The 24,818-nt window shown below is 41.0% G+C and overlaps 1 protein-coding gene across 1 annotated transcript in view; it reads left to right on the top strand.

The window, feature by feature from the left end:
* Window positions 1-20,583, top strand: part of ALX4 (ALX homeobox 4) — a 69,604-nt gene extending 49,021 nt beyond the window's left edge. The window contains exons 4-5 of the mRNA XM_032229840.1: window positions 14,555-14,683; window positions 20,260-20,583. Coding sequence (XP_032085731.1) covers window positions 14,555-14,683; window positions 20,260-20,583 — 453 coding nt within the window. The remainder of the gene's footprint in view (window positions 1-14,554; window positions 14,684-20,259) is intronic.
* The last annotated feature ends 4,235 nt before the right edge of the window (window positions 20,584-24,818 follow it).

Here is a 24,818-nt window from a genome sequence, read left to right as displayed (position 1 = left end):
ATAAGTAGATCCGGTCATGTGACATCACACTTTATAACTAAATTGCTTAGTGACAGAGTTCCCAGTCCCAGTTACTTCTGTTTATCAAGGACTACTTATAGATGTTCAACTGTCAATTCTCAGCATCTCTAGTAAGAGTTGCTTTGAGCGGTCATTAAATGAATGGTTATAAGTCAAGGACTATCTGTATAACATATAACAATGCGATAGATAGATGATAGATAGATAGATAGATAGATAGATAGATAGATAGATAGATAGATAGATAGATAGATAAATTATACATTATACATACATATATACATACATAAAATGAAGTAATAAATTGTTGCAAAAACAATAACAATGCTAACCAATCATTCTAACATTTACCAGAAAAGCTTCCTTTCAACCAATTACCAGAATGTCCTCAGGCTGGGTTTAAGTTTAAGCTGGAAGCAACTTCATCAATAAAAAGCTCTCTCAAAAACTCCTTTTGCAGGCTTTAGATCTTCCCACAACATAGGAATTGGGAAACCAATGCTATTTATTTATTTATTTATTTATTTATTTATTTATTTATTTATTTATTTATTTATTTATTTATTTATTTATTTATTTATTTATTTATTTATTTATTTATTATTAGACTTATATACCGCTTCATAGGGCTTTCAGCCCTCTCTAAGCGGTTTACAGATTTTTAGCAAATTGAGTCAGCAAATTGCCCCCACAGTCTGGGTCCTCATTTCACCCACCTCGGAAGGATGGAAGGCTGAGTCAACCTTGAGCTGGTGAGATTTGAACTGCTGAACTGCAGATAACAGTCAGCTGAAGTGGCCTGCAGTACTGTACCCTAACCACTGCACCACCTCGGCTCTTGCTAACCTTTCCCAGGAGAATTTATTAGACTTGTTGACTCTGGCTGGAGATACCTAGGGTCCAAACCAAACTTTACAGGTTAACATCAGTATTTTCAGTTGTATCTGGAAATCTAGTGAAAGCCAATGAAGAAAGCCTGGAGCAAAGATCTTACATGGCTGTGGCGGCTCTCACTCAATAAGTGGGTTACTACTTTTGTACCAACTGCTGTTTCTGAAGCAGCACTGAGCAGCATGCTGCAGTAGTCTAACTGCGGGTTGGTGAAGGCCTGGGCTACCTTAGCCAACATCTGGATAGACATAGAAGTGCTTTTAAACAATTAGTCCTGTTTGTAAGCCATTTCTTTCTCTTTTGCTTCCTTCCATTGTGTAGAGCAGAGGCGCCCAGCCTTTTGGGTACAAGGGACTGATTCTGCAGAGAGAGCTTTTTCCGCAGACTGGAAGGGGTATGGTTTCGTGTGCTGCCTACATCCCACAGATGGGGCTTTTACTTGTTTGCCCAGACCAGTTTCTGCCATGCCATAGACTGGTGCCATCCATGGACTGGGGCCTGGTGTAGGGAGCTGAGAACTCTTTGTTCATTCCAGAGTCCTCTCTCATTAATGAAAATCTTTTCTAGCGATGACCCTGCCCCGTGGAAGGCTTTTGAAAGCAAGGTGAAATGTCAAACTTTGCTGGAGCATAATCCTTGCTGAAGAAGAAAGAGGAGGAGGGAAAAATAAACGTCAAGCAAAAAGTAATATGTCTTGATCTCCTTTTTCCCATAAAACCTTGGGAGGCTAGTGGAAGGAGTGGAAAGGCTGAACTAAGCCTGCAGGAAATTAAACATGAAATGAAAATAAGCTAAAGCCTTTCGGCTCTCTTATCCCAAGCTCGAATTTCCCATTCCAAGCCACTGATAAAATGGTGTCCAGTTTCAGTGATTAAAGATGAATTCTGGCTCTTTTCCTGTACTCAAACAAGAGAACAAAGCTCTTGCCCTCTAAAGGAAAGGGAAGGATAAGCTGGATGAAAAGCAGGGCTATGGAAGTGTTTGAAAGAGTCAGATGAGGCAAGAAACAGTGATGATGAGAAAGAGCCTGATGATATGTGGGTGTGGGAATGTGGTCTGTATGAGTGACAACTCACTTGAAGTATGTTAGGGATGAATCATGTGTTAAGAGTCATAAAATATAATGATAGATAGATAGATAGATAGATAGATAGATAGATAGATAGATAGATAGATAGATAGATAGATAGATGATAGATAGATAGATAGATAGATAGATAGATAGATAGATAGATAGATAGATAGATAGATAGATAGATAGATATTCCCGCATTAAGTGCGGTTCTCTTTTTTTTACCAAAATGATACCACCGATGTACAAAGAGAAAGTTCTAACAAGCTTGAAATTCATTTCTTTAATAAAACATATAGGAACAGATGTTTGTTTCTTTTACAGCCCAGGCAAAGTTTGTCAGGACCATTGCATGCTGAGGTTAAAAAAGCCAACTCCTTATTAAAAACTTAACTAAGAAGTGGGAAGAAGAGAGCAAGAACAATCCAGCCTGTCAAGTGATCTTCTTGGATTAAGCTTCTTGGGTTGCTTCCATTTTTTTTCCTCTGCTGGAGGAAAACAGCATATTCCAGTGATTTTCAATCTTAGCAATTTTAAGATCTCCAGACTTCAATTCCCAGAATTCCCCAGCTAGCAGGTTGGGGAATGGTTCATGGTTCTCTTATTTAAAGCATACATAGTTTATAGTTGTGGTGGCAATAACAATAGTAGAAATAGCATATGGAAATTCTACTGCAATCTAACTAAATGGTGTTCTCTACCACATGAAGTACTGTCAACCTTTTTGTAAATAGTTTTCCCATTTATCTAAAACAAAGAAAGTGGCCAATTTAAAGTGGGTGGCAGTAACTTAAGTCAACTTGGATTGATCTCAAAAGTGAGAGGATAATAGGAAGTCAAGAATCAAATTCAACTTGAAAGAGACATTATTATTAAAAGGAAAAAGATTTTTTTCCATATACCTGATGAAAGATTTCTTGCCAGAACCAATTTTCCTTCACAAATTTGTGAAATGGCAATGTGGAAAATATTAAGGTTTCTCCCAATATTAGGTGCCAGGGCGATTAATTCCACTCTCTCTAAGACTGTGGGTGAGAGCAAGCAAGATGTCACATAAAATCCGTATTATGGGGGTAAGTAAACATTGGTGATCTGTAGCAGTTGTAAGCAGTTCTAAGTAGCAGTTGTAGTTGTCCGTATTATATAGGTCTGTCTATAACATAGTGTATAGTTGTACTCAATGGTGATGCCCATCTTCTTCCTATTTTAGATATCTTCATTAGCATTATAAGCAGGGTTGAAATCTAGCAGGTTCTGACAGGTTCTGGAGAACTGGTAGCGGAAATTTTGAGTAGTTTGGAGAACCAGTAGTAGACATTTTGAGTCATTTCTTGGGAGGTTGCCCCTTTACTCCTCCTTAAATTCCATATATAAAGAGCTATAGTGACACCGTGGTTAGAATGTAGTATTGCAGACTAATTCTGCTGACTGCCAGCAGTTCGATTTTCACCAGCTCAACGTTGACTCAGCCTTCCATCTTTCCGAGGTCGGTAAAATGAAGATCCAGATTGTTGGGGGCAATAGGCTGATTCTGTAAACAGCTTAGAGAGGGCTGTAAAGCACTGTGAAGTAGTATATAAATCTAAGTGCTATTGCTATCAGTTAAGGCTCCACTGAAAGTTAACCACAGGCTTTTGTTGTAACCCAGAAGTAACCATAGAAGTAACCTATGGTCGATAGTAGTAAAGTATCATTTTGCAAGGATTCACAAAAATTATTTTCAATATCTTGAAAGACTATGGGCCAGGACTTTGCTGGAGAGGAATTCACTGTAAATGAAATAAAAGGGGTTTATCAGGATGAGGACTCTGCTTTGGGTTGCTTGAAAAGTCTAGGTCAGAACAAGAGGTGTCAAACTCACAGCTCCTTGAGCCAGATACGTCACATGCTGGCCACACCCATGCCTGGTTTAGTGAAGGAGGGCAAAGACATGATATGTCATATGATTATGTCATGACAATGCGAGTTTGACACCCCTGAACTATGTCATGCTATCAAAACCTTAGAAAACAGGTTTCATCTGCATCTCTATCGCTTCTCTTTATGTTTCACCCCATTCATTGATACTGAAGGAAAGGGAAGATAAATGTGTTGGGAAAGGGATGATACAACTGTTGTTGTTACCAGGAATGAAAAAAAGGTAATTCATGATAGTCTCCCAGCTTGGGGCAAGGGAGGACTTCAGAAATGGCCATTACATGATTAATTAATTACATGATTAGTGGCTTTCCTTACATCTTATGAGGGTTGGGTGAATTGCTCCATGGAGTGGATGACTTAGTCAGCAATGTCATCTGAACACAACTTCTGTGATTAGAAAATAGAGCTGTCAATCGGACAGTTTCATTCCAGTCTCTGCCAGCTTTCCCCACCCTAGCAATTTGCAGCACATAGAAACTAAAGCTAAAAGTAGCATTGTTTGGGATTGACTCTGTTTGCTTGCTCTTGTTCTACAGTCACAGCACCTGCCTTTCTGCAGTGTTACAAAGCACTGAATCATAGATAAAAAGTTGTGGTGATTTTCCCCTGTGGTTTTAATGCCCTTGGAAAGATGATGAAGTAATAGCCTCAGAATATATGCGTGCCTGAAATAAGCATCACGGTTGATCCAACTTGAGGATAGCTTTTCTAGTTTGTTTTTTATTAATGCCATGAACTTCCCATTTATCTAACGCAGTGGCCCCCAACTTTCAGGTCACCAGGTACTGGTTCCATGGAGAAAAGTTTTTTCTGTGGACCAGATTGGGTGTGGTTTTGTGTGCTACCTACATCCCACCAATGGGGATTCTCTTGTTTGCGTGGTCCAGTTTCTGGCATGCCGCATAGCCATGCCAGTCCATGGACCTGGGATCAGGTACCTCTGATCTAAATAAAGTATGTCTGCTGATGATTGACAGCTCTGTTGGGGAAGCAAATGAAAGTTTCTGATGGAATCAAATGACGTTTTTGCACAGGTAGTCCTCAATTAGAAATCACAGTTGGCATAGAATATCTGTTGCTAATGAGGCAGCTGTAAAGTGAGTCATGCCCAATTTTACAAACTTTTTTTTTGCCATGGTTGCTAAGCAATTTGGTACAATTAATTAAGTAAATCTTACAGTTGTTAAGCAAATTTGGCTTCCCCCATTGACCACTGCCAGTTGGACGCCTGCTAGGAAGGTAGCAAATGTCAATCACATGACCTGGGGATGCTGTCTCTGTCATAAATATATGTTGGTTATCAAGTGTCCAAAGTTATGAGTGGGTGGGCGGGTGTATTGCTGCGGTAGTCATTAAGTGTTAGGACCGGTTGTAAGTCCCATTTTTCATTGCCATTATAACTTTGAATAGTTGCTAAATGAATGATTGTAAGTTGAGAATCACCTGTACTTGGACTACAATCTGATTTCAACAGAATTAAAACCAGTGGTGGGATTCGAGAGAATCGGTTGTTAACTTTCTGAGCAGTTTGGTGAACTGATTGTTGGAAGAAATCATTAGGACAGAGAATCAGTTGTTAAATTATTTGAATCTCACCACTGATCAAAACATTATAAAAGTAGCGAATATCTGTAGCTCAGCTCTAGGATGACGATCGAGGTTCATTTTCCGAGCTTGTGGGTTGGTTTTTGGTTTTTCTTACCAGGCTAGGTAACATCTTCCACGGAGTTTAGGGGAACTCCTAAACTCCGCTGAAAATGTTACTTAGCCTGGTAATGAAATGTTCCGAAACCAACCCAAAAGTTTGGAGAATGAACCTTTACCGTCACATTATAAAAGGTAAAAATGCCCTAACTTTGAGCTCAAGTCCCAGTAATTAAATCAATATGCTGTTTTCTTGGCAGCCGTATGAAGGTGATTTGCTATTGTCTGTTTCCCAATCTAGACAACAATCTGGTATTTTCTGGAAATTTAGCATCCAAGCATAGAACTGGCTCACAATACTGAAGATCTTCCAACCTACTTGCTGAAGCATAAAGTATTACAAATATTTATCAAAAAATGCAGGAAAAAAGAGAACTTTGGATTCGATTTTTTTCTCTTTTTTATTGTATTTCATAAATTCTTAGCAATCAATATAACAATCACATTTTAGTAAAGAATTGAGAAGTATGAGAAGTATATACTGGTATAGACTTTCACAATTGGCATAAATGAAGCAGTGATGAATGGCCATGGTCTATTTTTCTAAACCATGGCTACGGAGCCCGAAAGGTCATCACTGCTTAGTTGAGAAGCATATTTGTTGAAATGAAACAAAGGAAGAGATGAGGAATTGACATGGCGTTGACACTAATATCAAACCTAAGTCTACCCCTTTTTAGATCTCTGGAGCAAGTGTCAACAACTTTTATTTGAAAACTCCAGGGCACCCAAATTCAGCTTGGACTGTCCCCACCCCCACGTCCTGGTTGCCTCTTTAATGTATCTCAAAATCAACTGGGTTAATCCTTGAAAATTGTATTGCATATAAAAATTGTAGCACATATGAACATTTAGTTGTCCATTGCCCAGACTTACTGTACAATATGAACTGTCTCCAGATTTGATATAAAATAATAACAGTTGCATGCTAATTGTAAGCACTTAGGAGGGAGGAAAGAAAACCAATTATTTTTCTAGTTGCAGGGCAGTTACATAAGTTTACGTTCTTGATTTGATTGTCTTATTGGACTCCTCTTCTTTAGAGGTTAATTTCGATTACTTCCTTACATTGCAATGGGTTAAATCAACCAGGCTGTGTCAGAGGCTCTCCTATTCATTCTGCAGAACAGCCATTGTGGCATCTGCTCCGCAGACTTGCTCTCAACACAGCACTGCATTTCCTCAAATACCTGATCACTCTGAAATGGAAAATTAGATCTGGGTTCCCTCTCAGATCAACCTACTGAGAGGTCCAAGGTCAGCTTCATTCCTCTAAAAAGCTTAACCTGTGAATATGAAAGTGGCTTTGATATTTGGGTTTTTACACATATTGCCAGCACAAGCCTTCCCGTCAAAAGTTGCTGTTAAGGTTTCTCCTGGCCTTTGGGCACGCCTGGGCAGCCTAGAACAATTCCGCAGCACACATCATGCATATTCAGGAGGACCTTTGGGAACACTTTACACTGACAGGGAGAAATGTGTTTGCCATCTATGGAGATGGGCACATCTGCATAGCATATGTTCTGCTCCCCACTGACAGCACCCTCTGTACCTGTTACCCACTCCTTTTCACATCAGTCAGGGTCAGCATCCTGGACTCTGCATCTGCAGATCAAAGATACAGGCTTGGCCAAGCATGTAAATGGCTGCCAGCTGGACTATTTACAGGAGGGGGTCAATGTCAATGTATAGTGAAGGGAAGTCTGTCTAGCTAGGGTGATAGATACTTTCAGCCCTATTGCTTAAGTTTTTTTTTCTCCCCTTCCCTTCATAAGTGTATGTTCCTGCGTCGTCATCATTGATGTAGCCCATTCTTCCCTCCCACCAGCCTGCTCCCTGTTTGATCTTGTAGTCGCTCAGAGTTCCTGTCTAAGTGGGAGGGAATCATCATTCCTGGTATAAGGTACAGGCCAGGCCAAAATAATTGCCATAACTCAAAATGCTGCAGCTGCCAGACAGTCGTTACAAATGCAGTCCTAGCCATTACACACAAATGAGTGATGCTGTTGGATAAGCAACAAACCATCTCATCTCCCCGCCTGGGGAGGTCACTGTGATGCTCCTTGCCAACTTCAAGCAAGCAGAAGGAAATCTCTTCTCCCAGATCAAAGTGAAGGATGAATCCAGCAGTTTAAAAGGGAAGTCGGACTCTAAAAATAGGAGAAGGGACGACAGAAAAGGGAATTGCTATTCTCCCCTATTATCAGTTCTTAAAAGCGATCAGGAGCGAGAAGAATATGGAAAACGGCAAAATAGGAATAATAGGAAAATAATACATGGCAACATGTCCCAAAGGTGCTTTTTCAAGAGGCAACTGGACTTTCTGGTTTTTCTTTGAAGACGTTTTACTTCTCATCCAAGAAGCTTCTTCAGCTCTTCCCCACCATCCAATCAGAGCTGAAGAAGCTTCTTTGATGAGAAGCAAAACATCTTCAAAGAAAAAAAACAGAAAGTTCAGTTGCCTCTTGAAAAAGCACCTTTGGGACAACCATAACCTGGATGACTGTGAATCTCCATAGACACGAGGCAACATGGGAAAATATTCACTGAAATAAAACCAGTGTCAGGGTTCCAAGTAACACCCACAATGAAAGAAGACTCTGAGTTCCATTTTTATTAGATATGTAATATTGGCACATCTGGGAAAAGCCAAATCTGAAAGCTTCCAGGTTTTCCCCACCCAAAAGAAAGTTCATGTCCCTGCCCAGCACTCACATGTCCATCACATGATCCAACCAGGCACTATCCAAAAGTGGATATGTCTCCCAGTCACACCATTGCAGCTGCAGGGCAAGATGTCCTTGACTCTCTGAGAAAAGAATGTTATTTTGATTATATCCCACCCATACTCCACATAATCCCCCTCCCATTTTCCCACAGTAGAAATTGTGGCAGGCCTGAAGGCCCAATGTAAAAGCTGGCTTCCAGGGCTGACAACCAAGTCAGTTCTCATACCTTTATACCATTGGTGTTACATAGTTGTTTTATGTTTCATGGGGATGTTTATTCATCTCTTGAGTTCTATTATGGGAACTAATGAGGAAAAAATATATGTAAAGCAGACTAGAACATAGAAATTTCATTTGTGCAAAGAAATGCCCAGATCTTTATTTCCTTGTTGCTATGATTTATTATAATTATTGTCTTTTAAGTTATTATCATTACATTATATCAGCAGTCTCCAAACTTGGCAACTTTAAGACTTATGGATTTCAACTCCAAGAATTCTGCAGCCAGCATTACTTTTAAAAATAAGAATTCTAACAGTAATTTTAAGCACTGTATCAGCAAGACTGAAAGTAATCTTTTTTAATAGCTGAACTGCAGCAAAGGATGAAAATTATGATTAGAATTCTGATTCAACTCTTACTCTAGATTTTTTTTATTATTGATAATTTAGCTTTGCTATATCCATAATGTATTATGACAATATCAGTGTTTCTTGGCTTAGAATTTTAAAACCTAAAAAAACTTTTTACTGTATGGGGAGCAGATATGGGAGCAGTTATAGAGCTAGATATGGTCAAATTAGCTGTAGTTTTCTCTACTATGGCATTGATGATAACTACCAATTTATATAGTTTTAAAAAGCTGCTTATTATTGCCTAAATCATAGGCAGCATATATTAAATGTCAGTTGCTGGAGAGCACCAGTAGGTGAGGAATGTTACTTTCTTGTCCATATGATAAATGTCTTAAATGTATCTTGTAGGTGAAATAGAATTCTAGCTTAAATAGGCCTTTGGTTTTATCCAGCTCTCAACACTATATCACATATATAATATTTTAAAAAGTGAGTTATAGCCTACAACTATTCAACTTTTGGGGGGATGCACCATTGTTCTGTTGGAGTGTACATATTATTTTGCTTTAATCTGGGTTTTACAATTTGCATTCTGATCATGTTTGGATTTGGTTTTTTTTTTCCCTTCATGAAATAGTAATAGCACTATTCTTACTATTAATTTTCTTTATCATATGTCTGTATGTGCAGGAGAAATGTGAGACTAAAAGATAGTGCTGTTACACATTAGAGGCAACATAAAACACAATATAAATGACATAACGAGAAAGGAAGTGTTATGTATTCTGAGACTTGCAAACGGGCCAGCAACAGCTCTGATGCGCCCTGATTGGCTAGGACGCATCAGAGGCTGTTGCTAGCCTTCCTTAACAGCTAATCTTCCCTGATTGGCTGAGGTACTGCATCAGCAGTTGCTGTGCAGTACCCGGCCCCTGATTGGTTTCTATAATTGTTACAATTACTATAAATACTGGGCGCGTTTTGTGAAACCATGAATCGCTGTTATCTTACTTCTGTAACAATAAAGATCTCTTTCTGGCTATCCATGGCTCCTGCGTTTCCATCAACCCAATACCTAAAACTGGCGACGAAGGTGGGATACGCGATTCCCGCAGGGCCTGGAACAAGAAAAAACAGCCAGTCGCAGCCACCTCTACCTCGCACAACTCCAGAGGCTACCCAAGCTACCTTCGTACAACTCCAGAGGCTACCTTCCAGCAGCAGCAGCAGCTGTAGCCACCGCCGTTGGAGCCTGCCAGCGTATCCGCCAACTTGGCATCGATCAGACGCGGCCTCCGTCCGCCCGAGGGGGTGTTCTGCACTCACCTTGGACGGAGCGCCGCCAATGCGCAAGGATGAGCATTGGACCGCGAGGCTCAAACACAACTACCTACAGTTAAAAGAGTTCGTGAAGGACCCGCCGGAACCCAAGGCCAGCATGCGCCCAGCTGAAGCAGTTTCCAGCAACCGAGGAGCTTCAAATTACGCCAACTCGGAGGACGAGCAACAGACCCCCGGTCTACGCCTACTCCAAGGACGAGCCGCAGTCTGTGGAAGCCAACCTCAGCCGGAACTGTCTGGGCCCGAAGTCGTTGGGTTTTCCATGCACCTCACGGATCCAGCCAGCTGTCCCGATAGCACAAACTGCTTCGTGATCTGGCCACTCAGCCTGCCTGCGAAGTCTGTCTGCCTCTCTGCTATGGAGTCTGCCTGCCAGCCTGCCTGCAAAGCCTCGCTGCCTCCTGAAGAACCGCCTGCCTGCCTTCTGCCTCCACTGTCTGCCTCCCAACGAGAAGTTCGAGGAGCTCCGGGGCCAGCCGAGTTCAAGCTGCTGCGGCCACCGCGCCTCACCGGTCCAATTCCAGACGCAAGAACGCCTCCCGAAGCCGCCTCCAGGGCCGGTCTCCGCTTCAGAGGTTGCCTCCACTCAACGGACCTCCAATAGATTTTTTTTCTCTGGACTCCTCCATGTGGCTTACAGCCCAGGATCGGAGGGTTTTCAATGGGGTTTTGTGAGCATGCGTAGAACAAGGGGGAAAAGGGAATGAGAAATTTGCTAAAATGGGGTAATGTAAATTAGAAGTCAAAAATAGAGTGTGCAGAGGAAATGTAGAATGAATTAACTGGGGGAAAGGAGAAGTGGGGGAAAGGAGAAGTGATGAATTTAACTGTACTTGAGAAGTGAATGAATTTAACTGTACTTGAGATGTGCATTAGCTGGGGGAAAGGAGAAGTTTTAACTGTACATGAAATGTGAATTAACTGGGGAAAGGAGAAGTGAAAAATGGAGTTGTCATACAATCTTCTCTAAACTACAGATCCCAGAATGCTCCTGGGGCTGTGCTCCTGGGGCATGATCCTTGTGATTTCTTCGTAATAACAATAGCAGAATTGAATTGCTTCTGGGTAATCTTAGTTCTAAAATGTTACACACACACACGCAAATGTAACACACAGACAAACTGACTAAAATGAGTTAATGTTCTTACAATGTTCTGGAATGTTCAAAGCTCCTTGTTATGATCCTATGTGTCCCCCCCACCATCAAACAGTCACCACCTCTCCAAGTCCATCTACATCGAAGAGGCCTGGTCCGAGATCGTCTGTGCATGCTCCTTAGCCAAGCTTGCGCAGATCTGGGGAGAAGGGGTGTTATGTATTCTGAGACTTGCAAACGGGCCAGCAACAGCTCTGATGCGCCCTGATTGGCTAGGACGCATCAGAGGCTGTTGCTAGCCTTCCTTAACAGCTAATCTTCCCTGATTGGCCGAGGTACTGCATCAGCAGTTGCTGTGCAGTACCCGGCCCCTGATTGGTTTCTATAATTGTTACAATTACTATAAATACTGGGCGCGTTTTGTGAAACCATGAATCGCTGTTATCTTACTTCTGTAACAATAAAGATCTCTTTCTGGCTATCCATGGCTCCTGCGTCTCCATCCATCCAATACCTAAAAGGAAGGATATAATATGATGGCATCAGCTGGTGGAAGATGGGAGCTGCATGTTACGATAGGCAAGGAGATGGCAGAAGAACATTTTAGTTATCGTAAACAAATTCAAGTCTCCAAAACCATGTGAATTGTAATTTAAAGTACTGAAGAAAGGAGCAAAGAAGATTGTAGAACTGCTAACTGTACTCATTAAGAAATTCTGGAGAACGGCTAGATCTCAGAAGATTGAAGGAAAGGAAAGGTTGAATCCATTTTCAAAAAAAGGGCTCTGTGAAGTACAGCGCTTTTAACTTGATGTCTATACTGCGCATAATCCTCAAGCAGATAATTAAGTAATATATTTGTATAGGAATGCAACAGTTCACAAGACTCAGCATAGGCTTGACACAAACAAGCCAGGCTACATTAGTTTTAGTTTCTTTTTTGACAGAGCTGTTCGCATTATGGATCAGGGGAATGTCATGGACATAATATATTCAGACTTCAGCAAAGCATTCAACAAAATATTTCATGATGTGGTCATTGCATATCCTACTGAGGAGGGAATAGATTTGTTCTCTGTTGCCTCAGAAGTCAGAACCTGAAGAAGTGCGTTGAAACAACTGGAAAATAGATTCAGGCTCGATATTAGAAGGAATTTCTTGATGGTTCAAACTATCAATCAGTGTGTTGCGGGGGAGGGAAATTGTCTCATGAAGTGAGGCAATCAATTTTATTTATCTGAAATGCTTCAAAGGATCCTGAGCAAGGGATATGATTAGATGACCTCTTCCACTTCTAGATTTCAGGAGCAGCAGTTTTCCTTCAAATTATTATTATTTGTATATGGGTAATCTACAATTAAATTAATTGTTTCCCTTCTATAGTCTACCTTCACCTTTGTTTCTTTAATTAACCTTAACCAATTTTGTTGTATTTATTTTGTGCAATGACAATAAAGATTATACTTATAATTAACTTTCTTCAGCAAAGATTCTTGGCTTTTCTTAATGTAATCATTCAGACCGTGCTTTTTTTCCCCACCACACAGTAGAAGTCCTCTATCCCTTGAGCTCTGGGCAAACACATGTATGATTTCAGTATGATTTTTGATTACAAAGCATAGTGTTTGTTCATTTGGATTTTAAGTTATTATTATTATTATTATTATTATTATTATTATTATTATTATTATTATTATTATATCTGTTCACAACAATGTGAAATCACAGCTGCCAGTTCTTTAGCTGGTGTGGATTTCATATGCATCAAGTACTTCCCAAGTACCTAGAATGTCACAATGTATCAGTTTAACATACGCATGGATCCCAATAGTGTGGTCTTTGCAATTGACACATGGAGATTTTGTCACTGAGCAGATTTTCTATGAGGTCGCCAAGATTTTTTGAACATGGCACTCAGTGGGACCAAAATGATCACTGTATCCCATAATCTTTCCATTTCGATTTTCAAATCTTGATACTTCGTGATCTTCTTCAATTTTTTTATCTTCAATTCTACTGTCCCCTGGTATTGCCATGTCAATTATCTATTCAACCACAGTCACATCTGATGCATTGTGAGCCTAGACTCAGAAATCCTACAATATTTTAACCTGTCCTTTTTTTCCTATTTCTTCAAGTCTATTTTTTCCCATACTGATACATGATCATTTTCACAGATCTCCAGTGAATCGTTTTGGCAAATGTGTTATGTTGTTATTTTGATCTTGCATGATCTACTATTTCTTCTGCTTCTTTGCACAATTTGCTCTAAAAATCATTTGCTGATTTTTCAGTTCTGGCTTTGATTGCATTAATTCAAATCACTTGCTGTGAACAGCCAACATCAAGCCCTCGGTTTCATTTTTCAAATGTTCCAGTTGTAAGCCACAGCCAGGTTTTATTTTTATTCCACCTTCCCCTCAATCCTTTGTATAAATTGACTGTGTAATGTTTTTTCTTTCCAGAATTCTGTTCATGCTTTTATTACATTATTTCAATAATCACTTTTTGTTTCCTATACATTGTTAAGTTCCAGTTTTTAACTTGCATGAATGTTTGTTCTTGGCTTTTATATAATCAGGCTAATGCATGATTTTCTTCTTTGACAGCTTGTTTGACCTGAAGTAAACCTCTGCCTCCATTTTATTATTATGCCTTAGAATTGGTGCTGTCTCTTGGTCATTGTCTGGATTAGTCCCTGGCTGTTTTCTTGGGAAGCTTTTTCGGAAGGGGTTTCCCATTGCCTCCTTCCTAGGGCAAGACTAGAACATACAGTCTCACAGTTTCTAGCCTGATGCCTTACTCACTACAACAAACTAGATCTCTTCAAATTATTAACTAGCCAAACAAAATATTTAAGTAGGCACTTCTTAGCATGATTGATGAATTTCTCTTCAAATAGTTAAAGTAGCCCTCATCATTGGAAGACTTGAAACAACTACAGCTTGCTGTTGCAATTCACAGCTTATCCCCATATGCCTGCAGAAACAGTTATTTTGCTTTACTTTCTGCAAAGGATGGTTGCTTTAATAGTTCAAAGAGAGATGCTTCATTTGTGCCTGTATGCATTGTAAAGCACCCCTTCTAAATATTATACAGTGTATATCTGTCTGTACTGTTTAAACCTTCTGAATGAACTGTCTGTAGAAAAATGGCACTGATTGTTTCTTCTCTGATGTGGATTTCCTGGTGCTGATCTCCTCAGGTTTGGTTTCAGAACCGAAGAGCAAAATGGAGAAAACGAGAACGATTTGGTCAAATGCAACAGGTTCGCACACATTTCTCCACTGCCTATGAGTTGCCTTTGCTCACTCGAGCAGAAAACTATGCCCAGGTAAGTGCTCTTCATCAACACACCTGTCGTGAACCTCTTGACGGTTTTATCAGAGGTTCTGTCGTAAATCAAATGAAATTTCACATGAGAGTTTAACGTTCAAGAAATGAACATTTTAACCTTTTCAATTTTAACAGTAATTCATGTATTTATTTGTCTGTCTGTTTTTTATTTGTTTATTTATTTATAATGTGTTACGTTTGTTTGCCACCCATCTCACCACAAGTACTCCACAGGACGCAGAAATGCTGAGGTGATTTGGAGAATATGTAAACCATTTGGAGTCCTCAGCCAATTGATTGATTGATTATGAACCATCAAACTGATGTCAAGTTTTAGCTATCATATAGATAGATTTTTTTGCACAATAACCTAGTCCTTCAAACCTTCCAACAATGCACCCATTGCCACTGCAACTGAGTCCATCATCTGTAGTTATCATCTTCTTTCCTTTCTTTTCACTTTTTCCATCAATATAACTTGTTTCAAATAACTAAACCTTCTCATAATATGTCCAAAATATGATAATTTCAGCCTGGTCTTTTGTGCCTTGAGTGATAGGAGCCATTGTGGCATAGTGGTTAGAATGCAGTATTACAGGCTAGCTCTGCTGACTGCTGAGCAGTTCAATCCTGACCAATTCAAAGTTGACTAAGCCTTCCATCCTTCTGAGACAGGAAAATGAGGACCTGGATTGTTGGGGGCAATATCCTGGCTCTGTAAACTGCTTAGAGCAGGGGTGTCAAACTCAAGGCTGAGGGATCAGATCGGGCCCATGGGGTGCTTAGATCTGGCCCACGGGGATGCCCTGGAAACAAATGACCGGCCTGCAGTGCCTCTGCCACCCATAGCCCTCCTGAGCTGTGTTTTTGCTGGAAGAGAGTTGCTGTCAGGGTTCCAAGTGAACCCCCAACCGAGACTCTGAGGCAGGCATTTTCTCAAAGTTCCATTTTATTAGAGATGTCATATTGGCATATCTAGGAAAACCCAAATCTGAATTCTCCAGGGTTTTCACTACCCAAAGGAAAGTCAAAGTCCCTTCCCCTGCACCCACACATCCATCACAATCAGGTCACCACCCTAACTGGAGTTGTTTCCAAGTCATGCCTCTCCAGATGCAGGCTGAACATCCTTGACTCCCAGGGGAAAGAATGTTGTTATGGCTATACATCTCACTCCATCGTCATCCAACCCCCTCCCAGTTCCCACAGCATGCTCATCCACCAAGTGTGGCATCCCCGAAGAGCCAAAGAAAAAGATGGCCTCCAGGGCTAACAGTTGCAGGAGGCCATTGCAGCCAAAAATGGACCTAATAGCCCACAAAATGCCCCTCCTCACCTCCAAGCCAAAAGCCCTTCACTTTTTAAGATTTTCTTTGACAAGTTAAACTTAATATTCTGATTCTTTTAATTGTTTTTTTTTAATCTTCTCAAGCTGCATAATAGTATTCCATTTGAGATGAAAACAAGTAAAGTTATACTTAGGGTTATCATATTTTCCTGGAAATAAATAAATGGTAAACTTGAAAGTGGGGGAGAGAATCTGAAAGTTTGTAAGAATGAAAAACATGTTTATGTTAAATTTTGCTTTACAAACGAAAAAGACACCCCCCCCAAAAAAAACCCTATTCCAAAAGCATATTCCAAAAGCATATTCCAATGAAAAATACCTGGAGTTATAAGAAGCATGTGTTAAGAAAGATTTCTGTAATCAGACTATGCATTAAATGGTACCATTTGCATGGTAAAAAATAAAAGCCAGAACCGGGTTTTTGAAAAATAAATAAAGTGGAAGGACAGCTTTTTGAAATAAAGGACACATGGTCACTGTAGTTCTACTTCATATTGTAAAAGAGAATTGTATCATCAGTAGATATGTGTGTGTGTGTGTGCGCGCGCACATACTGAGAGACAGATAGACAGATAGATAGGCAGGCAGGCAGGCAGGCAGGCAGACAGACAGACAGACAGACATCAGGATTCTTGCCATTTTATGGATTGTATTTTCATCACCTTTGAGTTTTATCCTATTGCTCTCACAATAGCTGCCACTTATCAGTAGCCTGCCAGAAGGAAAGGTCAGAGCGGAGCCAAAGCAAATGATGATGAAAGGCTGAGAAGTGCAGGCCTGTTAGAAAACTCTGTTTTCCTACTTTCCATCTGGATCCTCTCCTCCCTTGCTTTCTTTCATCTTACGCTCTTCTCATCTTCACACCTCCCTCTCTGCCTTTCCCTTTGGGCATGATGAATCTGGACTTCCCCAATCCTTAGTTACTGTAAGAATAGTTCCCTTTTTATATCCTTAAAAAAAAGGTGTAGTGGGGCAAAGGAGTGCTGGAGTAGGAACTTCATAATAGTTTCTAAAGGATCACTTAGAGTTTGCTACTCTTTTGCAGCAAAAGCAACAAAGAGTTTTGTGAGACCTGGCCTGTACATGCATGAACGCACAAGATATTGTGGCTCATACATACTTCCTCAGACTGATGGTGGGACAGGAAGACCAGAAGGGAAAGAAATAAGAATGATGAACTCTAACCTCCCCAAACAACACTTCTATGCATTTATAAAGAGTCAGGACTCTTTTCTCAAAAGTATACTCCATGTTTCTAGAAAGGTGGAATCTCAAATCTCTTCTTCCATAAGCCCTCGAGGTCATCATACCCTATCTGTATCCATACTCTAATCACCCAGAGTCCATTAGGGGAGACGGGCGGTGAAATAAATAAAATAAAACTCTTGTTTTGGGGATAGCAGCTCAGTAGTTCCCACGGCCACAGAGCCGAGGTGGCACAGTGGTTAAATGCAGCACTGCAGGCTACTTCAGCTGACTGCAGTTCTGCAGTTCGGCTGTTCAAATCTCACCGGCTCAGGGTTGACTCAGCCTTCCATCCTTCCGAGGTGGGTAAAATGAGGACCCGGATTGTTGTTGGGGGCAATATGGTGACTCTGTAAACAGCTTAGAGAGGGTTGAAAGTCCTATGAAGCTGTATATAAGTCTAACTGCTATTGCTATTGCTATTGCTATCTTCCATTACGGCGTCTCTCACTAGATGCCGCCTTCTAACCTTGGTAGCTTTCAGGTAATAAAATGGTAAAATTTGAGTTTGGGTGGAGGATGAGGAAGTGGCCCTTCCTTCCTCGGGAAACAAGCCAATTTCAGAAGAGAGAAATGAAATCAGGCTTTATTGTAAACAATAAATACATTTATTTAAAAATAAATTTAAACAATAGTTTAAAATATGAAATCTCCCCTTTAACTTTAAATACTCACAAGGCACGTATTCAATAGTGAAGGGGATGAAGTACAGGACTGTTCAGATTGTAGGAAAACAGCAGGTTTATTTTTATATATATATACACATATAAAAACCACAAAAGTGTACTGCATCCAGCAGATCATAAGAAACTACTGTTCTACTATAAATAGGATTTCTCTGCCCAAAGTCTCAGCAAAGAAATTGGAAGATTCCATTCACTTATTTATTTCCAAATGTGTATGGCTGCCTAATTCTATGCCAACTCTGGGTGGCATGAACTATTAAAACATCCTGAAATAATAAACAACAGAAAGAAGAGACAAATTCCCAGGAAGAGTAAAACAAACACACCCCTCAATCAAAAACATACCACAAGGGACATATTATTGTTTCTATTGTTGTTTTCATCATCACCATTACAAGAAAGATTTTAAAGCTTTTTAAAAAAAAATAGATTTTCTGGAACATACCTGAAGTATAATTCAGAACAGAATCCCTTATTTTGTATAGAAACGTAAAAGCAGAAAATACTGGTTTAATCCAAGCGCAATCAAACAGAAATGAAAGACATATCACATTTCTCTAGTCATTTACCTATTTCTTCCAACTGAAATGAAAGAATCCTGTATCCTTCCTATATTTCTCTTTTTCCTGAAAATTCCAGACTTGGTCCCATGTTCTCTCAGCCTCCGTTCCCATCTTCTCCTTCAGTTTCCATAGGAAACCTTTGTCTTTTAAAAGATTCAAATCTTCTACGCTTGGAATTATGGAGGAACTGGGGTATCTTTCTGGGTATCATAAGTATTTGCTCAGACTACCCATAAGTAGTTTGAGCAAATGACAACATGTAACTTTGGAACACAGTGATGGTCATAAATGCAAGGACTGATCACATAGCTAGTTTTTTTTTTTTACACCATCATAACTTTGGACAGTCACAAAATAAGGCAGTCTGAAAGTGAGGACTATTTCACACAAGCCCTCCCAACCATGCTATGGCATGACTAATCCACATTTGGTCATTTACATATTTCTGAACAGGTGGAAAATCCTAACACCATCCCATTTACCTTTCCATGAGTATATAATAGTAGTATTTCCATAACAACCCACTGCTTGTCCTGCTACCTATGGCAGCTTTTTCACAGTGAACTTTGTTGTGCACCCAGACTGCACATTTGCATCTGTGTAAGCATAGTGGGATGTGGTGGATCAGTGGCTAAGATGCTGAGCTTGTCGATCCGAATAGTTAGCAGTTCGGCAGTTCAAATCCCTACCGCCACATAACAGAGTGAGCTCCCATTACTTGTTCCACCTTCTGCCAACCTAGCAGTTCAAAAGCATGTAAAAAATGCAAGTAGAAAAATAGGAACCACCTTTGGTGGGAAGGTAACAGCATTCCGTGTGCCTTTGGCATTTAGTCATGCCAGCCACATGACCACGGAGACGCCTTTGGACAGCCCTGGCTCTTCGGCTTTGAAACGGAGATGAGCACCGCCCCCTAGAATTGGGAACAGCTAGCACATATGTGTGAGGGGAACTTTACCTTTACCTAAGCATAGTGAAGTTTGCTTATCTGGGTAGTGATGTTGCAACATAAACTACAATGGGGTTTATTTGGATAAAATTTCCCCATGGGAGCAATAGCACTTAGACTTGTTCTACCACTTCACAGTACTTTGCAGCACTCTTTGAGTGGTCTACAAAGGTGAGCAAATTTCCCCCAACAATCTGGGTCTTCATTTTATCGACTTTAGAAGGATGGAAGGTTGCGCCCATCACAATCGAATTCTAGGCTGTGAGCAGAGTCAGCCTGCAATACTGAGCCACTGTGCCACCACAGCAATGCTATCCACCCATTTCCTTTAAGTTCATCCATCTCTTATACCTTCAGCACTACAAAAAAGATACTTACATGCTTCTTTTATTCTTCTTCTTCTTCTTCTTCTTCTTCTTCTTCTTCTTCTTCATCATCATCATCATCATCATCATCATCATCATCATCATCATTTTAGCCATTGTCTATCCACTGCAGGATGAAGGCCTCTTCCACATGTTTCCAATCTGGATGGTTCTGAACTTTCTTTTGCCAGTTGGGTCCGTTATACTTGCTTCTTTTATTATATACAGGGTTAGCTGAACTGAAAAAAAGAGATATATTACTGTAAAATGCACAATCTGTCCCCACCTTTAAAAACGTCCTGCTCTTGAATTTCGCAGCATGGAATGAGCCAATGTGAACTAATTTTCCTTTCCTTTTTTCTTTCTTTCCTTCCTTTCCTTCCACACTCCGCCCCCTCCCCCCCCGGCTATATCTCAGATACAGAATCCGTCCTGGATTGGCAACAACGGTGCCGCCTCTCCTGTGCCTGCCTGTGTAGTGCCCTGTGACTCGGTGCCTTCCTGCATGTCTCCCCATGCTCATCCCCATACCACCGGAGGAGTCTCTGAATTCCTGAGCGTCTCGGGTCCCGGCAGCCACGTGGGGCAGACGCACATGGGCAGCCTCTTTGGCAGCGCCGGCATCAGCCCCAGCATCAATGGCTATGAGTTGAACGGCGAGCCGGACCGCAAGTCTTCCAGCATTGCAGCCCTGCGGATGAAAGCCAAGGAGCACAGTGCTGCCATATCGTGGGCAACATGACAGGGCTGCTGCTTTTGCCCTCGAGAAATGGACAGCTCAAGCAGGACAGATGACCCAAACCCTCTGCTCTTGGACTGGGTGGCCATGTGAGCCCTCCTCAGAGGTCTGAATGCAGCACTTTTCGCTTCCTTAGGGAGAATGGCATGGTGCCGATTGCCGTATTTGGAGTGTTTTAAGCATGTAGGCCTTTCCCCCACCCCTCTTCCGAGGAACAGGAATGTGGAAGTCAAGAGAGGATATTTCTCCTGCATCAGACAAACTTGAGTTTTCAATTCCCCTTGTGCTGTTGTTCTCCTAATTGCCTGTTTGCCATTGTTCTTGCTCTATCTAGCATGAAAGCTGCCTCCCACCAAGGAGTCCATCATGCAATCGTTGGCCTTTTCCACAGAAATATCGGGGTGGGGGTAAGGGAGGATTCCAAAGTGTGCCGTCTTTCTTTTTAAATAGTCCTATATTTTCCCATGACATCCTCCCTCCCTTCTCCCCTCCGCCCTCACATGTTTGACTACAGAAAGTCTATTAAAGTGGAGCTTGGAGGGGGGGGGAGATAAATAGCTACACAGGGTTCCTTGATTGGTAGCATTAGGAGCCCTTCATCTGGAAGTTCATCTGATTTCTTTCTCTCTCTCTTTTTGTCAAACAAACAAGAAAACAAAGGCCAACCCACAATTTCTGTCTAATTGCTCCCATGTGAGCTCTTTTGAAACCTTCAGGTTTTAATGGAACAGAAGGGGTTTATATATGATCTCTAGCACCAAAAGGCATGTGGTTGCTATCACTGTAGATGGCTGGTGCCAAAGTCTGAGGAGACGGGGTGCATTTTGATTGGGGTACCCTATGCCATACAGCAACATGAACTTCATCCAGACCTTATCTTCCATGTGAATTGTGTGAGTTTCTGAGTTGCTTTATGTCATTTTTCTTTTATCCTGACATTTCCCTCCCTTCAATCTCCTGCAATGCAATAATGCATAGACAAGGGATAGACAATAATGAAGGCATGAGTCAACTGTGGGTTCAATGAAAGGCACGCTAAGAATATAACTCCCCCTAAACAGAAATTGGGGAGGTGTGATGGCTCAATGGTTAAAGACGTTGAGCTTGTCAGCTGGAAAGTTGACAGCCTGGGTTCAGAGTGCCACATGGTGGGAGTGAGATCCCATTATTTGCCCCAGTTTCTGCCCACCCAACAGTTTGAAAGCATGCAAATGCAAGTAGATTAATAGGTATCATTTCGGTAGGAAGATAACAGCATTCCGTGCACCTCAGCGTATAGTCATGCTGGCCACAGGACCACAGAGGTGTCTTTAGATTCCCTTGGTCTAAGAAACAGAGATGAGCACCATTCCCTAGAGTCGGACATGAAACCTTTACCTTTAAGCAGAAATTACAAAGAGACATACATCTCCATAGGGCCACTTTGCAATCATAATCCCATGAACTGATTCTGACAGCAAATCAAGGACACCTAGGCTAGTGTAAACCAAATCAATCTTTTTTATATGCTACCTAATGTTTGGGACACTCTGACTTTGGTACCCCATCCTCATCACACCAATGCATTTATTGCAACCTCAGTAAAACCAGTTGTGGGAGTTAAATTAATTAGTTTAATGGTTGCCTAACCTGATGTTTGGTTTCAATGACGAACCAAACAGGGAGAAAATCTGTGGGCAGTAAAGGAAAAAGTCTCCCTAATTTCTTACATCGGCCTGCTCTTGCAGTTCTGAAAGAAGGCCAGTTTAAAGGATTTACTTGTTTAGATTGATATTTGACATACAAACTTTGGAGTAATAACTAAAGAGTTTGATGCCCACTGCCATGGGCAATACACCCACTTCAAATGCTGCCTTTCTGTTGTCGCTATCAAGTTGTTCTTTCTTCAAACTCTGGTTTCCTCTCCACTCAGTGGAGGTAACTCAAAGGCCTATCTTGAAGAAATAAAGCAAGAGGATTTCCCCCCCCCCCTCTTAGTTGGAAATTCTTTTTTTTTTCCCCAGCCCAAAGCGAAGTAGCAGACACAGGCCTGCCTCATGTTGTTCCCATTCATCAGGATAATCACATTTTCCCAATTTCCATATGTTTGCCCTCTTTAAAAAAAGGATCAAAGAGGATTTCGGTCCAGCCAAGCTGATATTCTGTTCAAAAAGCTGAAAGGGTGCTTGGGTTTTGCGGTTTCTACAGCAGGCATTCACATCCACTAGAGGAGAGAGACTTTATGCTTAAAACTGTCTTAGCTGGCTTTTAAGGAGTGTTTGTTCGGTTAGTAACTACTGGGCTTTTCTTTTTCTAGCGAGCAGTTGCTTCGCAGGCTTTGCCATAGCTTTTAATGGGCTTCAGAGGAAAAGCAAGATTTTAACCATCCTTAGGGCACAAAGCCACCGGGGAGGGGAGATATGACCTTCGGATAGCCATGCTAGAAAGGGAGCCTGCAGCTGGGAAGGCATATAATGAAACAGGCATAACACACCAAGGAAGAAAAAATCTGTGTCAAATCTGAAGAGGGGCAAGAGAGAGGATGCATTCATTTTATAGGGATGGAGTAGAAAAAGCAGGGTTATACTTGGGGGTTAGGAAGGCATCTCCTCCTCTACCTCTCAACGCATTGTTAATCCCAGAACATTTCTTGGGAGCCCCAGTATTTCTGACCAGCTGTAGGAATAAGACACATCTGTCTATAGCATGCAGAGTAAAAAGGCCTAAACTTTTATTCCTTTGGAAATCAGGTACATTTTTCAAGTCAAAAGCCACAGTTAAAAATATTTTTAAAAAATCAAATTAGTCAATACTTTGGAGTTCCATTGCATTCAGTGGGAGTACAAAACCTCATTAAACTTGTTGCCCCATGGGGTAAGTATGGTATTAAGAAAATGTTGTAAGTTATCAATAGAAGGGCTACCTTCATAAGGCATTTTAGGTGCTCATAAAATGAAAGAGCAACTCTTTTATACCTGCTGTGCTGTGTTTAAAGACACCCCCCCCCACCAAAAAAAACCCCCAACCATTCCTTTTTAAAAAAAAGATTGAACCATCCCAAGCAGTGATGTCATTACTTTCCATCACTGGAGATCAATGAGCCATCAAATGATTTTAAGGCTATCCATGAAAATCAGACCCTGAACTCTCAGGAAAGTGATGATGACATGATTGCATAACAAGCATGATCCATGCTTAATCACGTTTTTGTGTTCCTGGGTGTGCTTTCCTAGGAAAACACATTTGTGTGCATGCTGACTCCAGGTATGTTTATTTTATAACAGCTAGGTTTGCCATCTTTGGGATGAAGGAGAAGATCTGAGAGATGCTAGTTCTGCACACATTTCTTTGTTTTCAGCTGGTAAAAAGGACTGGAAATAGAATGCTGCTGCTACTTGAGCTGTTCAAATTGCCATTGCAGCATTTCAAAGCTTTAAAACAGGCAATAATAGTTTTGGCAAGTTCTTTTATTATCTGTTCATCTCATGTCATGTTAGTTCCCAAGTGGCTTTGAATGTAAACAATACAAATGTACATCAACAACATATACTTCAAAATGTGTTTCAGGAGCTGTGTGATGTTCAACCCAATATGGTACGGTATGCATCAAGTCCTTGAAAAACCAATGATGGAATAGCCCATTATATTAATTCTCCGCCTTCCTCTCATTAATAGGCAGAATTACCTAGGGCTCTTTGCCCTTCACAACACTGGCCAACAGTGAATGATGGACAAAGAAATGACATACATATGAGAAACACGGGAAGGGGGGGGAATTCAACATAGGAATACCTTGTGCATGTGTGCCCATGATATCAAACATAGCATTTAACTGTATCATAATGTCAATGAAACCCTTTTCTTGAAATACCTCCTGAACAAGGGAACTCCATTAATGGCAAGATGAGAGGCTATACAGAATACTGATTGTGAGCACCAGAGGCTTTCTGGATGCCCAACAGTAGCAGCTGGTTTTCAATTGTCAAGCTATAGGCCAGGAGTTTGGGTAGAGGGAGCAATCAATAATAAATTTCCTTGGGGGATGAGGAAAGAGAGACCTATCTTACCTTCTATTCCATTGGTAAATGCTGATAAAAGCAGCAAAGCCAACATAGCCATCGGTAAGACTTGTGGACTTTAACTTCCAGAATTATCCAGCTGCCATGGCCTGGCTGCAGTGGTGGGGTTCAGCCAGTTTGCACCACTTCAGGAGAACCGGTTGTTAACTTTCTGAGCAGTTTGGTGAACTGGTTGTTGGC

This window comes from Thamnophis elegans, chromosome 1 (genome assembly GCF_009769535.1).
Source record: "Thamnophis elegans isolate rThaEle1 chromosome 1, rThaEle1.pri, whole genome shotgun sequence".
Taxonomy (NCBI): Eukaryota; Metazoa; Chordata; class Lepidosauria; order Squamata; family Colubridae; genus Thamnophis; species Thamnophis elegans.
The sequence above is the reverse complement of the archived record's forward strand: the minus strand, read 5'-3'. Positions and strand labels throughout refer to the sequence as shown.